This window comes from Sardina pilchardus, chromosome 17 (genome assembly GCF_963854185.1).
Source record: "Sardina pilchardus chromosome 17, fSarPil1.1, whole genome shotgun sequence".
NCBI classification, from domain to species: Eukaryota; Metazoa; Chordata; class Actinopteri; order Clupeiformes; family Clupeidae; genus Sardina; species Sardina pilchardus.
In genome coordinates, this window is record NC_085010.1 from 25,510,732 (window position 1) to 25,528,429 (window position 17,698).

General features: G+C 48.5%; 1 protein-coding gene across 2 annotated transcripts in view; it reads left to right on the forward strand.

Moving 5' to 3' along the window:
- The window catches only part of tmem178bb (transmembrane protein 178Bb), a 98,963-nt gene extending 81,265 nt beyond the window's left edge, over positions 1-17,698 (forward strand). For both annotated transcript variants that reach the window (XM_062517652.1, XM_062517651.1), the window contains 2 exons: positions 12,999-13,136; positions 17,443-17,698. In XM_062517652.1, coding sequence (XP_062373636.1) covers positions 12,999-13,136; positions 17,443-17,693 — 389 coding nt within the window. In that variant the 3' untranslated portion in view covers positions 17,694-17,698. The remainder of the gene's footprint in view (positions 1-12,998; positions 13,137-17,442) is intronic.

Below are 17,698 nucleotides of genomic sequence, written 5' to 3' on the forward strand. Positions count from 1 at the left end.
GCAGCAGCAGCCTCCCCAGGGTGGGGTGGTGAAGAGGAAACAGGTCTGGGGGACTCCGTCTCCACCACTTGTGCAGGAGCAGCAGGAGCAGCAGGAGGATGGGGCGGAGGCATGCATGCTCTTTTATGTGATTTAAAAGACCATTACTGAAGTACATCAGCAGATTAGAGAGCTCCGCTTTTTACCGCGCCGCGCACCAACAATGCTGACGGGGGTGGTATGTTTTAATGTAGCTCCCGCCTCCCTTACACACACACGCACACACACACGCGCACGCAGACACACATGCTCACGCACGCACGCACACACGCGCACACACACACACACACACACACACACACACACACACACACACACACACACACTCACACTCACGCACACGCGCACACACCCACAAACACACACACACAGATGCTCGCACACACACACACACCCACACATACGCATACACCAATACACACAGACACACACACACACACAAACACACACACACACACACACACACACACACACACACACACACACACACACACACACACACACACACACACACACACACACACACACACACACACACACACACACACACACACACACACACACACACACACAGTCCTCCAGCACGCTGTTTGTGATGACGGTGTGGAAATGGCGGATGAAGGATGGGATGCCGTGCCCGTCAGGGCAGATTGATGGGCACCTCTGCCTTGGCATCTCCCGATTGGCTGGCTGCTTGAGGGGGTGATGAAAGGGTGACCAAAGACAGGGGAGAAAGGGACAGAGAGAGAACAAGAGAGAGAGAAAGACAGAAAGAGACAGAGAGAGAGAGAGATACATGTACCTACTGTGTGGGTCTACTGAGTCATAGACCCACACAGTGTAGAGTACTCCACACAGTCATCTGTGCTTTAGCGTATTCCCTCGAGCAGGTTGTGTTTGTTAAAGTATTGAACGCCACGCATGTGAAAGACTTTTACCTACAGTACCGTCAGCCTCTCATGGGGCACACTGTAGTGTCACCGGCACCGGAGGGCTGTCTGCCTGTCTGTCTGTCTGTCTGTCTGTTCTGTCTGTTCTGTCTGTCTGTCTGTCTGTCTGTCTGTCTGCCTGCCTGCCTGCCTGTCTGTTTGTATAGTCTGTCTGTCTGTCTATCTGTTTGTATAGTCTGTCTGTCTGTCTGTCTGTCTGTCTGTCTGTCTGTCTGTCCTGTATAGTCTGTCTGTATAGTCAGTGGCCCTTTCCGAAACCAGCCCCTAAATCCTAACTCTACACACTTCCACTTCGTTTGCGCGTTCACGCGAGGGTCCGCCACATTAAGTATCATCCGAAACGAATTTTGAGTCGAGTGAAGTGCCTAGGGAGAGGGGCTACCACGCCTCCAGGAGCAAGTCAGCATCGATGCTGACTTGAAACGCAGGTGCAACCGTTTTCAAGTGTTCGTGCAGCTCGTGTATCTCCCTGCCAGTTGTTTTTTGGTCCGTATGATGGCATTTACAGACAAATGCGTGATTTAAGCTACATTGTAACAACTCATGTTCAGTTTGATACTCAGTAAAATGTGCAAGATCGTACAGAAGTAGGCTGTAATATTTGAATACATGTGCAGGTCGCATTTACAGCACTTTTATAATTTGATGTTAAATAAAGCATAAAATGCAACTCCTCACTCATAGTAATGAAAGGAGAGAAGAGGGATGTATATCCTAATACATAGGGGTGTCCAGAACATCTTAATTGGCGATTTAATATATATTGGCTTATAATTTCTATGAAAACGAATATGACGTCAACTTCCTTCTCCCTTCAAGCGCATCCGAAATGTAGCGCTGTTTTAACCCCCTAACCCTTCAAATGCGAGTGTTCTCCGCACCCACGAGTGGACTTGAAAAGGAAGTTCACTCGCTAACCGAGTCGAAGTGAGTAGGGACTGGTTTCGGAAAGGGCCTGTCTGTCTGTGCTGTCTGGTCTGTCTGTCTGTCTGTTCTGTCTATGTCTATTCTGTCTGTCTGTCTGTCTGCCTGTCTGCTTGTCTGTCTGTCTGTCTGCCTGCCTGTCTACCTCTCTGTGTGTCTGTCTGGTGGTTCATTTCAGCCGTGCGGCTCCCTGGTGGATGTGACGAGCAGCACCTGTTAGAGAAGTGTTAGCCGGCTGGATCTGCCCCCGCTAATCCTCCTCACAGCTGTCCTCAGGGCCTCGGCAACGACACTGTCACATCTCCTCCCTCAGCTCTCCACAGAGGTGCGAGAAAGAGAGAGAGAGAGAGAGAGAGAGAGAGAGAAAGAGAGAGGGATGGAGGGAGTAGAGACAGGGGCAGATTGAGAGAAAAAGAGAAAAGATGAGCAACATAAGAGAGATGGATGGGCAGACTTAGTGAGCGGAATGATGGGCAGAAAGAAAGAGATGATGGGCAGACAGAGAGAGAGAAAAAGAGAGAAAGAGAGAGAGAGGATGAAGGAGAAAGTTTAAAGGGTCGCGGTGAAACAGTCGAAACAGTTTTGTTTTATGGCCACTCTCTGTGGATGAAGGATGCGAGCGCGGCGGGTTTAAGTGTGTTTCCCCCGCCGGGTCCCGCGGGTCGGGCGCGCGCGCCGTGTTTGTCCGCCCCGAACGCGAGACGCTTTAACGATGTAACGCGGAGGGGCCCCGGCACCGGGGCTGACTGATTGGCTGTCACCGCGCGCTCGCCGTAGCCGCCGTGGCTGCTCGCGCCGGAGCGCCGCACAGCGCCATAAAACCACTCAACCTCCTCGTTTGATTAAAAGAAAAGTTATTAATTTCTCCCTCTTCGTTGTCCCCCCACCCTCTCTCTCTCTCTCTCACACACACACACATACACACGGTGGGTGGAGGGAGCTAAAGGGAACGTGGAGATTATTCTAGAAACATCATCACCGAGTCAATGCTGTTTCCATTCGCCCTGAAAATCGATGTGTGTTGTTGTTTTCAGTTAATGCTGTGTACTTCTGTGTTAAATTTGATTACCCACGAGTTGTTAATTATTGGAAATGCCTCTGTGACTTTTTTTTTGTTGTTGCATATATTTGACTTGACACTGAAAGTCTGTGGCCCGCTACTCTTGTTCAAAACTGTGTATGCCTTATTGCGCAGCAGCAGTAGCATCAACACACACTGCACTGCACTGCACTCAGTCATACAGTAGCTCCAGTGTGTTTGACCCAAACGTTCAACCTGTGTTGTCTGTACACTTATTGGACAAAATGGCTGCCGGTGTTTCTTGAGCGCTGCGCTAGCGCGCAGAATACTCTGGTGGTCTCATTGCTGCTGCTCTTGCCTCCGCACCACCATATCGGGGAGTAAGGGGTCTCGTCTCGCACGTCTCCTGCCCTTACGTGTCGGTGTTGTCAGTTGAAGCAGCGGCGTTTAGCTCCGAGTGCTTTCCCAACCCTCCTGTGCCTCTTATTGATCTGCTGGAAGAGAGTGAGAGTGTCTGTACATGTACAGTTTACTATAGGTGGATATCATGACAGCACGTACTGTATGTGTGTGTGTGTGTGTGTGTGTGTGTGTGTGTGTGTGTCTGTGTCTGTGTGTGTGTGTCTTTGTCTGTGTCTGTGTCTGTGTCTGTGTCTGTGTCTGTGTCTGTGTCTGTGTCTGTGTCTGTGTCTGTGTCTGTGTCTGTGTGTGTGTGTACCATTCCAAAGAAGAGGGAAGAGTAAGGGCCGCCATGTTTTTTTTTGGTTTATCCTGTAATGTAAACCATTCTCAAGATAGATGTTGTATCCAAACAAGCTTTTTAAAAAAAAAAAAAAAAAAAAAGAAAGAAATAAAGATATAATTGATTGTGTCTCTCCCACTGGATGTGAAGTCTGAGCTAAAGTAAGTGATCACATCACCATTATTTCCTCCTCAGACAGGGAACCTTACACAAGAGCCTGCCATAGCTGCACGCTGTTGACTAAGTGCCCGGCTTATTACAGCCGTCATCAGCATTCTGACAAATAAATGGGTGGCCTGGCTGGTGGAAGTGCCAGTTTAATTGCCGCGCTTTAAGATTGTGACAAGAAATAAGCCAGAGAAGGGGGGGGGAGAGAAAGTAAATAGAAAAACTAAATGGGCTTCTGGTGCAGGGTCTGTTTCCTTGATGGGCTGGTGAACACAACCTGTTGTTTCTTTGAAATGCCGTGTGGTGTGTGACTGTGCTGGGTGATGTTTATAGGGTGACACTGACTGAGTGTGTGCTGGTCTTGACACCCCCCCTCCACCGAGTGTGTGCTGGTCTTGACACCCCCCCTCCACCCCATACACACACACACACACACACACACACACACATTTGTAATGGACAGACAATAATAGCACGTTGTCGTGGTAACACTTTGCTGACGCCTACTGTCCTGGTGTCCTCCGAGAGCCCTCTCCGTCAGCCTTGATTGACAGGCGCCGTGCCCCTCTGCTAAACCCAAAAGCACCCACCCTCTCATGCCAAACTCTGTCCTCTGATTGGCACGTCACTCTGGACTGACTCATGGTCGGTCCACTGAGGAGCTGCCAGCGGCTGTCGGTCAGAACTCTAATCCCCTAGTGCCCTCAGCTGCCCCGTTTGGCAGTTCATCCACCCTCTCAGAGTTGACAGAGACGTGGGGGGGTTTGGGAGGTGGGGTGGGGTGGTGGAGGCAGAGTGAGTTTTGGGTAGTGTGACTGTGATCGCGGGTATTGTGTGTGTGTGTGTGTGTGTGTGTGTGTGTGTGTGTGTGAGGAGAGAAATGGATTATGTTGGAGACAGGTGATGGTGGCAGACTATGCATGAGACTTGGAAAGAGACAGAAATAGACAAGACGGCGGGACCAGACAGTAAAAAAGAGAGCAAGACTCACACTCTCTCTCTCACACACACACACACACACACACACACACACACACACACACAGTAGCACACAGTGACTTGTGACACAGAGGTGAAGTTGCGCGACTCACACACACACACACTCCGCAGACACCCCTAATTTGATTTTGCCACTCGATTGTTTTCTCCCTGGTGGCTGTTGACACGCTCTAATGAAATTAAAGCGCTATAGTCCCCCCAAGGCCAGTCCAGACGCTTGCTCTCTCCGACACGAGGGAGATGGGAAAGGCTGGGTCGGAGGTTTATGGGGTATCTGATAGCTTCCCTGGGTTCCCCCCCAATAGAGAATATCTCCATCTTTTGCTTCCCGTACCACATTCCGAAACTATGCCCTCTGGATAGTGTTGAATAACACCCGCGTAGCGCTCTTATGAAATGATGTGGTGTATCCAGTTCTAGCACATGCACAGGTGCGTAGCAGCCCAATTTAGAGCCCCGAGAGTGTGTATCCGGAACGTCTCCTATTCCAGACAGCCGAACAATGCCGAGCGTAATCAGCTGGGAGGGGAAGTCTTGCAGAAAAGCACGTCTTATCAGTGTGAGATGTTGCAATTCAGCGCTTCAGAAGAAAGAGAGGGAGAGAGGGTGGGGGGGGCGTTGGAGGAGGAGGGAAAAAAAGCCATTTTCATTTCTTTCTTTCTCTGAAGCTTTCCCCCCCCCTCCTCTCCCCTCCGCCTCACATTCTTTCAATCATGCTGGTGGTTTGGAAATGTAATTAAAAGGAAATGGTGGCACAAGCCAGAACAATACCGACTAATAAATAACAGAGGGAGACAGACTCACTCACACACACACACACACACACACTCTCGCTCTCTCTCTCTCTCTCTCTCACACACACACAGACACACACACACACACACACACCGAAAACTCAGTGTGGTGTCTGTCAAAACCTGATACAGTACAAAAAAAGAGAGTGGTTATTATCCAGCGAATGCGAGAGCTTACTGCCTCTAATCAGCAAGAGGGAGGAGAAGCCGTCATCATTTGGCGCGCTGCAGTCGATCTGCGTTACCGTTTCCCATTCACCTAACCCACATGAGGCCCCGCGCGCCACGCCGCACCGCTCAACGCTTTATTTATTTATCTCTTCGTTTGTTTGTTTGTTTGTTTGCTCCGGCGTTATTGCCGTTGTCTTTGCGTCAGTGCCGACAGGCCGGGTTTTTGAGAGACAGGCCGAGGCATTCTAGACCTCCCCGAACTGTAACTTTGCCCCCACAGGGCGATATGCTGAGCTCCGCTCGTCTGACTGCAATGTCAGCGCTAAAGGTCAGAGCGGAGCTATCGCGTTGCACGCCTCTGATTTATTAATACGAACAAGCGGTGTTTGTGTCGACGATGTAAACACAAGCCAACCATGTTCAGGTGTAGCCTCGTGTTTTTTTTGTTTTGTTTTGTTTTTTTCGGGTTTTTTTTCCGTTGCCAACGGTTACCTGCTGGTCACCTGTTCCTGTGGCGGCACATGTGCACCTGTTTCGGCATATGTTGTTCTAATGTGCCACTGAGATCACCGGCGGACGACAGGAAGCACAGCACTTTTTTTTGCGAGGGTGGGGGGGCGTGGGGGGTAGCGGAGGATAACGGCGAAGTGCTTACCATGCAAGACTGCCAACGCAGAGCTGCCAATTAGGGTCGGGAGCAGGTGTTCTCAGACACATGCACTCAACCTGGTCATGTGACGCCTCATGCAAAACAAGGTAGTCCCACTGCGGCGAAACATGCTTTGTGATTCAGTTGAACTTCATTTACATAGTGATTACCGACTCTCCCGTTTTGGTTCTCAACTCAATTAGGCCACTGTAGACGTATAACAACTTGTTTTTGTGGATGGACTCTTAAGTTATTATTTTGCGTAGAGAATCTGTCTCAAGCTCAGGGCTAGGATTAGGAGGCTAGTGTGTTATGGGTTATGAAGACCCATTTAAGCTCTCGAGTCCCGTTTTGACTCTTTCAGCATGAAGAGGCTCAGGGGTTGTGCAAGTCTAGCCTTTTCATTCCTGGCGTGTCGAATATTTCTCTCTGAAAGTCAGCCTTTGACATACGAATTGGCAGTGTTTTTGTCATCTTGCCAGGTGAGCAATGCAATGCAAATGAGGGTCCTGGGAACAGGTGCAGTTGTTGCTTTCCTATCAGCCTTAAGGAGCTCTCTCTCTCTCTCTCTTTTTCTCTCCCTCTCTCCCACTCTCTCTCTCTCCCTTTTTCTCTCTATCCCTCTATCCTCCGTCTGCTCTCCACACCACCACGCTGCCCCCCCCCCCACTCCCGAGCTGACACCCCACCATTGCTACAGCTAATCACCGCCGTGTACCACATTAGCATAGGATTGTATTTTTAGCGGCGCGCGACGAGGTAAGGTGTGTCATTGAGGGCACGACTCGGGGAGCGTCACGAATTACACACACGTGAGGCCCGGCGCCCATGACACGGCAGGCGGCGTTAACTTAGAGGTGAGAGTTTTTTCGCCCGCCAACCGTGCCGAGAGGAAGGCATTTAAATAGTTTGCGGAAGAGCTGTGCATGAAAAGGAAGAGGAGGAGGGGTGTGTGTGATGGGGGGGGGGGGGGTTGAGGGTCTGATAATCTGGCAGTGAAGGCGATAGTCGCTCATGCAACCAGGCAAGACGCAGTCTTTGTCTATAGGATTACATATGTAGTCCGCGGATGTTACAGCGATTAACTCGGCTTCATAGCAATGCGAGGCTCCCTTGGAGCACCACAGTCCCATTGAATCCCATGCAGTGATGGAAACTATACGGCTACGTGCGAGGATCTGCCTCGACAAACAATGGCATATGTACTCACAGGAAATAATATGCACTAAAGAATGGCTTGCCTGAGTCAAGAGTGACTCTTCTTTTGAAGCATTACCTCAATTAAATGTTCAACTTACCTGTGTATTTTCAATGAAATGCATTTGTTATTTCCTACGTCATGAATTTCCCACACACATCAGCTAGACTATTTCCCACAATTCTCATAGCTTCCAAACCGTACAATATAATAGTCTCTCCAGGCTGAAAACCTTGTCTCAACCTGTGAGTAAAGATGTGCATTGGAGTTTCCCCTGTATCTTCATGACCTTTGATTGTAATATTCTGTATGAAACAAATGCGCACATAAAAGAACAACCAACAGCCTTTGATGTACCGAACAGTGCTCACCAGTCTTTGTGGATTTGCCTACAAAAGCCTGGTGGCCATCATCACTGTGGAGCTGAAGAGCACTGGGGACCCACCATCTTGGAAATCTATTGTGTGCCAGTTTACGGAGAGGGGAGATCCATTCCTGAGAGGGATAGGATGGCGGGGATCGATTGCGGATTCATGGGGGTTTCTTCCTCCGGGCTTCTTTGCATTTCTTCGGCAGGGTTTTGTTTTAATAAGCTGGGAAGATAAAAAAAAACTAAAGAAAAAGACAAAGACAGAAAAGAAATGTGCAGGTCAGAAGTTTACAGGAGGAGACGTCATGTTCAGCCGATTGTAGTCACGCAAATCCTAATTAGATGGTCACGTGTTCTGGAGCTCATGGTGAGAGGAAATCCCTTGAGAATTTCACAGAAGAATGACTCAAGTTGCAAAGAAAAATGAGAATAATCTCTATTCACCTTTTTGATGCCAGAAGCAGCCCCTGACCAAAAATAACATTTCGGCGAAGTATTCTACTGATGAACCACTCAGGAGAAGCCTCGGATGTTTCTAGAATAAATATTTGAAGTTTCTCATTTTGTTTCCTGTTTTCTCACTCTCTCATCCCGTCTTACGCCTGAATGTGCTAAAAGCCCAGGAGTGCTGGGCAGAGATTCAGAGGAGCGAAGACAAGAGACCAGAGAGGAATGAGAGGTCACTGAGGAGATAGGTCATGGTCATGAGATCCTTCTCTTGGCCCAAGGCCATGCCACAGGCTGATGTCTATCTGTCTATCTGTCTTTCTTGCTTTATCTCCTCCCCCTCCTCCTCCACCTCTCTCTTTCTCTTTCTGTCTCTCTGTGAAAGGGACCTCTTCAGTGTGCATGTCAAAGAGACGCTGATGTTGCAGTCCCTGACACAGACCTACCCCCCCCAACCCGCCCCCCGCCCGGTCCACACCCCCACATCCCATCCTGTCACCACCACCCTTCCTCTCCTCCCCCTCCTCCTCCTCCTCTCCTCTTCTCCTACTCCTCCTCCTCCTGGCGGCTGCAGATACTGAACTCCTGTGGGAGCCGTGATGCCAGCTGCAGGCAGTGATTGAAAAAGGCCGTAAACTGTCCGTCTCAACAGGTGACACAGCTGTCACGGGCACGGATGGCACGCTTTAATCTCTGCTGAAAAACATAAAAACATAAAAAGATAAATGAAATAAAAAAATTAAACAGGTCAGCAGGGCATCTTTTCTGTCTGTGACTACATGCTGTGGACATCCAACATGGTATAATTTTGGTGATTGATCGCTACTGTGCTCTCTATGAAATATAGTTTTCTATAACCTCTTTGTTGTTTTACGGAAATAAATCGATTCTACTCCCTCGTTTGAATCTGTAGCAGTTTAATTACGCCCATGACAGTGGGATGCAGCCAGAGGATTAAACTGCGTGCAGAAGCTGGACGTGTGAGATTGTAGAATAGTGACAGATTTGTTGAGGAGATCAGAACCATGCAACTGCGAGAAAGAGAGAGAGAGAGAAGAGAGATGTATCTCAGATCAGAACCATGCAACTGCGAGAGAGAGAGAGAGATGTATCTCAGATCAGAACCATGCAACTGCTAGAAAGAGAGAGAAACAGAGATAGAAGAGAGAGAGAGAGATGTATCTCAGATCAGAATCATGCAACTGCGAGAGAGAGAGAGAGAAGAGAGATGTATCTCAGATCAGAACCATGCAACTGCGAGAGAGACAGAGAGAGAGAGGGAGAGAGAGAAGAGAGAGAGAGAGAGACAGGAGAGAGATGTATCTCATGCAAATCTCATCACATGGAGCATTTTTCATTAAACAGTCGCTGTGATCTCTCCCGTCCCGTGACCACTTGTTTGATCTCCATCAGTGCCAGAGGTGAGGAAGCCCTCTCGTTTCCTCCAATGATGCCGAGCAAGAGAGGGCGCCTCAAGCACGCGTTAAAGACGCTTTCATACACCTCTCAGCTTTTAAGTGCTGGCCTACTCACGGCACATGGTGGAGTATCATCGTATTATCTGTCTGTCAGTTCTATTACACATAGAGGGCCCAGTCACTGCTCTCTTTTACTCCCTAGCAGATGGAAAATCATGTTGTGTAATTCTCTCTTTTTTTCCCTCTTTGCTGCTAACAAGAGAGTACAGACACTAAAGAGACGAGATACAAAAATGTTGTCACAAGGAATTAAGAGTACAGCGGTGTGTTTTTGCATAAAACGTTTTTATTTTTTTAGATCCAGGCTCCAGTGTCTGACATAAATCTGAGGTAATGCAGCAGTATTTGGAAATATCTCTTTAATGTATTCACAGTGGTTTTGGACGCCTTCCACCGGCTTTTAATAGGCTCTAGAGCGTCATGCATAAGAGTCAATAAAACTTATTTGGAATGACATTGGATCAGCTCGACGTGAAAACTGAGGTTATAAAATGTAATCAGTGCCAGGATAAGAGCAGAGGAATAGCCATTAGCCAGGCAAACCATGGGGAACCACAGTGGAGCAGATTGGTATGCTATTTTCTCATGGGAAAATAGACGTCTTTATGAAGCTTTTGTTTCTACTTTCCACAAGTACGCTCGTATAATATGTGGCTAAATGAATGCAGTTACAGCGTTATTTCCAGCCAGCGACACCACAGTGAGTTTGTTAAAGTTGAATTTGAAACAACAAGCCTCCCCTACAGTAGCTATTAAGTTCCCAATAAGATGTTGATTAGACTTTGTTGGAAATCACCCACCAAGCTTCCTGCAATTGTGTGGTTTTGAACTGTAATCCCAGTGATTTGAGCTGCAGTATTTCTCTCGCCTGTTTCTGGTTGATGAAGCACTACTGAGAATCACTCTGCGCTCCCCTTGGTCCTTCTGATCCCGGTCCTGTGAATGGCTACGCACAGTAAATTATCCGGGATTTTTTGTTGCTTGAATCTTTTTTTTTTTTTTTTTACGCAGTGCTCCCATAAAATAAAATAAAAAAACATAGTGTTGTCTTCACGGTTGCTCTCTCCTGGTCAATACTCATGATTGCAATGCTCGTTTGATCCACTGGTCTGCCACTCTCTCAAATGGCCGGTATAGATCTGGACTCGGCCGGTCAATAACGGTGTGTGGGCGTGGGCACGGACTGGAACACACTTTAGAGTGCAGTTCAGCTCAGGAGAGAAACTGGGTGCCAAAGTTTTTTGGGGGGAGCAATTAGTTGGAAGCTCAACCCTAGTAGCTGACAGTTGCGCTTTACCTGTAAAAAACAAACCCATGCAGGTTCGCCTTGGACAGAATAGCTTGGCGATTCTTGGGACTAACTGTTTGGCAGTGCAATTACGAAATGTAATAAGGCTGCCCAGGTTTAAAGATGTGTTAAACCAATCGTGGCAGCCTGCAGGGGAAAAGAGATGTGACCTTTAGTCTCTTCCTTTTTATTCTCCTCCTCTCTCCATCCTACCTTTTCTCTCCTTCTTTCTCTTTCGCTCTGCCCCTCTGGGTGTCTTCACAACACACACACACACGCGCACTCACACACACACACACACACACACACACACACACACACACACACACACACACACACACACACACGCACACGCACACCACAGATCTTCCTTCTGCCTTTCTGTCCACTTCCACTGTGAACTTGATGACCCCACTCCCTCTACCCCTAGGCTCAAAGCTGGACCAGTGGCCCAGGCCTGGTCTTCAGTCCCCACACCCAAGATACACGCACGCAGGCACACACACACACACACACACACACACACACACACTCCAACCCCTGTGTGGAAGGAGCCGAAGCATGACATTAGTCACCGTGGGCGCCCTGACAGCTTGAGCCCTGCCCTGCAGCACAGAGCCACGCTCTGTCACTTCAGCTAACTCTCTCTCTCTCTCTCTCTCTCTCTCTCTCTCTCTCTCTCTCTCTCTCTCTCTCTCTCTCTCTCTCTCTCTCTCTCTCACACACACACACACCATAGGCACCCAAGTCCCAGCTCCCAACATCACAGCCCCCACAGCCCCCCCCCCCCCAACCACACACACACACACACACACACACACACACACACACACACAGACATACCTGCTACAGGGTCGCCCCAGTAGTGCCGTATGAGGAAAAAAGTTGGTGTCTGGAGATTTAGAGAAGGGGGGCGGGGGGAGGTTGGGGTGCCCCTGGAGCGTGCTGTTTGCGCCGCTGCGCTCGCTCGGCAGTGGGAGTGTGGTTTCGGGGGCTTCCCAGCCTCCCCGGGAGGAAGTGGTGGTGGTGGTGGGCGGCACGCTGGGCCTGCAGCCGGCGCTGCCGAGATAAGATGGCAACAGAAGGCAGTAATGGCCCTCCACAGGAGACAGTGCTGCCCTGCAGGACTCAACAGGCCTGACATCTTAAGATACATCGGTTTCAAAAAAGGAAGGGAAAAAAAAGCACTGCACGCTTTTAATCTTTTTTTTTTTTTGCAGTTTTGGCACTTTTGCATCATAGATAATTTGTTTTTTTTTGTTTTTTTTCTGTTGCTCGAAAATGATATGCTCAAAGTTGTTGGAAAATGTACACAAAACAGTGTTGCAAGTAAAATATTGAATATAGTAGGCTAATCCATGCTTTCAGGGTAAAGTTTTGATAAGGCCTTTACTTCCAGCTTCAACTGGAACCCTCCCCACATAAGAACTTTGCCTGCCAAGATGCAGCAAGGACACAAAGCCACAGTATATAAAAATGGCCATGATACTTATAACAACTATCGCATTGCTATATACTGTAATATAATCAAATAAAAACAATATAAAGGTTCACCCTCGGTTATAGGCATGCTCGGACAGCCTGTACAAACAGATGCAACATTTAAGAGGAGATGCTGATCTGCAGTAAAAAAAAAAATCACCGAACCTACGCAGTCTTTCACGCTGTCTGAATGTACTGAATGTGTCACTTATTAAGGACCCACATAGAGTTGCCCTTAGTGAATGCCTGTTCTTTTTTTTCCTTCTGTGCCCCCACAGACCTGCGGCGGATGACGGCAGGCTTCATGGGCATGGCGGTGGCCATCATCCTGTTCGGCTGGATCATCGGGCTCCTGGGCTGCTGCTGGGACCGCGGCCTCATGCAGTACGTGGCCGGCCTGCTGTTCCTCATGGGAGGTGAGTCCGCTCAACTCGGCTCAACTCAACTCGGTCCTTGACAGGTGGGGGTGGGGGGGTGGGGGTCATTCCCCATACATATGAAATATGTGATGGAGTGAAGAGACGGTCCCTTCACTCAGAGAACCAGGGTTACCATATAACCCAACGTTCAGTTGAGTTCAGAACCAGAATCAGAATCAGCTTGATTGGCCAGGTCTGCATAATAAACAAACAAAGGAATTTGACTCCGGTTAATCTTTGCTCTCACGTACAACTCTCAACAATAACATGAAAAACAACAATAACATAAAAATTTAATTCCATTCAATACAGTACCATTTCATTTGATTCGGCCTAATGCAGTACGTAGCTGGCCTGCTCTTCCTCATGGTGGTGAGTCCGTTCAACTCAGTTCAACCCATTACATTACATTACATTACATTTGGCTGATGCTTTTTAACCAAAGCGACTTACAACATGGTTAAAAAAAAAACATTTTTAAGCTTTTAAGCGCAATTCTAACAACAATTTTGCAACAATAAACAAAAACCACAATAAGTGCATCAATGACTGTAGTGCTCGACTCAGCTAGTTGAGTTCAGTTGAGTTCAATTTAGTTCCATTCAATACAGTGGCATTTCATTTGATTCAATTCAGTCCAACTTCATTCCATTCCAATTCAAGTCTCCTCAGGGATGCGAGATTAAGTTACGTTGCATAACGCAATTGTGTTTAGGAGAGGACATTTCCTCCCTGAAGTAACAGCGCGCACGTAAAAAAGCAGTCTTCGACGTCAGAGTTGTTAACGTCACGCTCCGCCGGTCTAGCCTCATCCCTGAAGTGTGGTACGGTAGCAGCGTTATCAAAGCAGCCTCTGTAGTAGACGCTCTGAATGCAGCGCCATTGAACTTCCGTCCCACCAGACTCGTACTTGACAGACTACACAGCCACTGGATAATGGGATATGAAAATGATTGCGATGAACTCAATGTCTTTATCCTGAGTATCTTCTAAGCACGAGTGCACACGGCGCATCTGTGTTCCTCGTGGGCCTTGAGTCGTGCTGTGCATATGTATAAAGTCAATGTAAAGTCGCATACTGTAGCACAGTGCTTTGCTTTTTATCTGCCCATACTTAATGTGTGCATTGATAAGGCCATGCTTTTAAGTAGCATGATCAATTTCCCCTTTGATGAGTAAGTACTGCTTACGCACACGGGTCCTAAAGCTCTGTTGAAATCAAAGGGCAAAAGCCACAGCATATACAGTTCAACTAATGCAAAACATGAGAGAATTTCATACTTTATTTCCAACAGTTATTACGTGTTTATGAACTTTCACCCAGTCACTGGCCGATGTTCCTCCTTTTCAGTTGATATCTTAATTTGATCATTATTCTGCAAGCTTAGTTGGTGGAGCACGTAATGAATAATGTAAGTATTTAAATTTCTGGGAGAAAATATTTGCAGCCACTGTAATGTAAATGAGATGGGATAGAATAATCTCCTAAATGTAAACGATGGTGGAATCAGATAACTTTTATCCAGACGACCTATATTTGATAGAATCTCTTGTCGGGGCGCCTTATACCAGAGATGGCCTGATGTTTATTAAGAACTCCAGGGCCATGGCTGACTTTAACATCTACAAGGTTAAATTGCACTCCATGTAAATTTAAGTGATAGACGAACCATGACCCAGGCAGATAACAGCTCGCCCCGGACATCCTGCATATATTTTTGGAAATATCTGTTTACATCTAAACGGGCTCTCGCACCCAGCTTCCCAGGGGCGTCTTTATGAAGGCCCCCAGGGCTGGCTGGATCTGCCTTTAGCGGTCGGCAAGGTGAAATGCGCTCCCCGATAAGAGCTCCTGGATGACTCAGCGAAGCCCCTTTTTGATTTACTGCACATGTGTGGGAGACGCAGGAGAGGTGAGAGAGAGAGAGAGAGAGAGAGAGAGAGTGTGTGAGAGAGAGAGAGAGAGAGAGAGAGAGAGAGAGAGAGAGAGGGAGGGAGGCGTCTGACGCCACCGAGCCCAGGCAGTGCCTCATCGCTTTCGGAGATTCTATCTCGACGATCCACTAATCAAATGGCGGCCCGCTTCGCGACACCTCCCTGACCTGTCGTTTGACTCGGGAGATTCGTTCAGTTCGGTTGATGTATCGTCGTGTCAGCGGCGCGTCTACGAGCCATCGCAAGGCTCGTTTTCGTTTGTCCGTCTTGAGTTTGTTCGTCGGAGTTTTCTCGTTTCCTTTCTCTCGAAAGAGGCCCCGAAAAACTCGTGCCTGAACCCATTTGTTCACGGGCCTCTTTCGCGAAACGACAGCAAGAGCTGACGCTCGAAAACGAAGGACTTAGCAAAAGGCCTCCCTCTCCGCCTCTCCGGTCGGACCAGATTAGCGCTCGTGTTCAATTAAGGGGCCAGTCAAACGCAATTAAAGGGGATCAAATGGAATGAAAACCGTAGCTCTCGGAACGCCGGTGTCGGGGGGGACGCGGTCAATTAGGCCACTGTTGGTTTTAGCCGCTCGCTCCACGGCGCGCGCTGTGTGTCCACACATGTCCAGGCGAGCCAAGCTGTCCGTCATCGAAAAAAAAACGACTGTGCTATCCCAGCGACCCCTTTCCCTCCCTTTTCCGCGGAAGTGATATAATACACCTGGCAGTTTCAAGGCACGCCACAGGCAGGCAGAGCAGGCAGGCAGGCAGGCAGGCGGCCCATTGGCTGTTGGACTTGCGGAATTACTCGTGACAGGTGTGAAGGAGGTCTAATGTGATGTAATGGGGTCATATCTCTAATCAGGGTCCATTTCAGCTCCAGTCTCTCTCTCTCTCTCTCTGTCTCTCTCTCTCTCTCTCTCTCTCTCTCTCTCTCTCTCTCTCTCTGTCTCTTCTCTCTTGGGTCTAGACGCCACAGTGCTTCTGCTGCTGCTGCTGCTGCTGCTGCAGCAGCCCGACTGAGAGTACATGCAATGTCATCACCTCTCAGTAACTATCTCCTCATGAGTGCTAACAGTTACGGAAGTGTGCGTGTGTGCGTGCGTGTGTGTGTGTGTGTGTGTGCGCGTGTGTGTCTGTCAAGAGGAGCCTTCATTAGTATGTTGTGATACTGCTGTCTGAAATTGGGAAGAGTAAGAGGCCTGCTTCATGCCAAGTGCTAAGTCACTGGTAGCTGGCTGATGTGACACACACACACACACACACACACACACACACACACACACACACACACAAACTCACACAGACACACACAGACACACACATACACACACACACAAACTCACACAGACACACACATACAGAGAGACACACAGAGAGAGACACACACACACACACACACACACACACACACACACGGGCGCCTGCTGAGGGGCCGAGGCCCAATTAAGATGAGCTCAGGATTAATGCAATGCCCACGCAAGTGCATAATGAGAAGGCAATTAAAAAGCCAATTAAGATGGCAAGTCCTAAACGCAACGGGGAGAGCACAGGGTCAGATGACTGGAGCCCAATTCCATCAGATCCGTGGCCGTCCAACACTCCAACACACAGCCCTCTCAGCACCCACAATTACACGAGGCCTTTATCTGGGCATACAGAAAAGGGAGACTTATCTACCCACGGCGGCCAATAAAGAGACGGAGAGAGAGTGTTTTAGTGTGTGTGTGTGTGTGTGTGTGTGTGTGTGTGTGGTGATGGGATGGGGAAATAATTCAAATCTGTCATTATGAGCTAAAGGCTTTTGTCCTTGTACCGTGAGAGCAGTGCTGGCTGCGGTAAGTGTGAGAGGGTTTTTTTTTTGTTGTCTGTCATGTTTTGAAATTCTGAGTGTGACATTTCTTTTTTCTCTTTCTCCTCTCTTTTCACTCCATCATTCTCTTTGTCTCTCTCTCCTCTCTGCTTTTTTTCTTCTCTCACCCTGTACTTCTTCTCCTTCTCTACTTTCTCTCTCCTTTACCACTCACTCTATCATTCTGTTTGCTATACTCCCTCTCACTCTATTTCTTTCTCTCTCTGTCTGTTTCTCTCTTTCTTTCTCTCTCTCTGTCTGTTTCTTTCTCTCTCCGTGTTTCTCTCTCTGTCTGTTTCTCTCTCTTTCTTTCTCTCTGTCTGTTTCTCTCACTCTCTTTCTTTCTCTCTTTCTCTCTGTTTCTCTCTCTTTCTTTCTCTCTCTGTCTGTTTCTCTCTCTCCCCGTGTTTCTCTCTCTTTCTTTCTCTCTGTCTGTTTCTCTCTCTTTCTTTCTCTCTGTCTGTTTCTCTCTCTCTCCGTGTTTCTCTCTCTCTGTTTCTCTCTTTCTTTCTTTCTCTCTCTCTCTGTCAGGTACGTTCTGCATCATCTCCCTGTGCACCTGCGTGGCTGGCATCAACTTCGAGCTGTCCCGCTACCCGCGCTACCTGTACGGCCTGCCGGATGACATCAGCCACGGCTACGGCTGGTCCATGTTCTGCGCCTGGGGCGGCCTGGGCCTGTCGCTCATCGCCGGCTTCTTCTGCACGCTGGCGCCCTCCGTCCAGCCCATCCCCCGCTCCACCTGCCCCAAGTCCCGACAGGAGAACGGCACCGTGTGCTAGAGGAG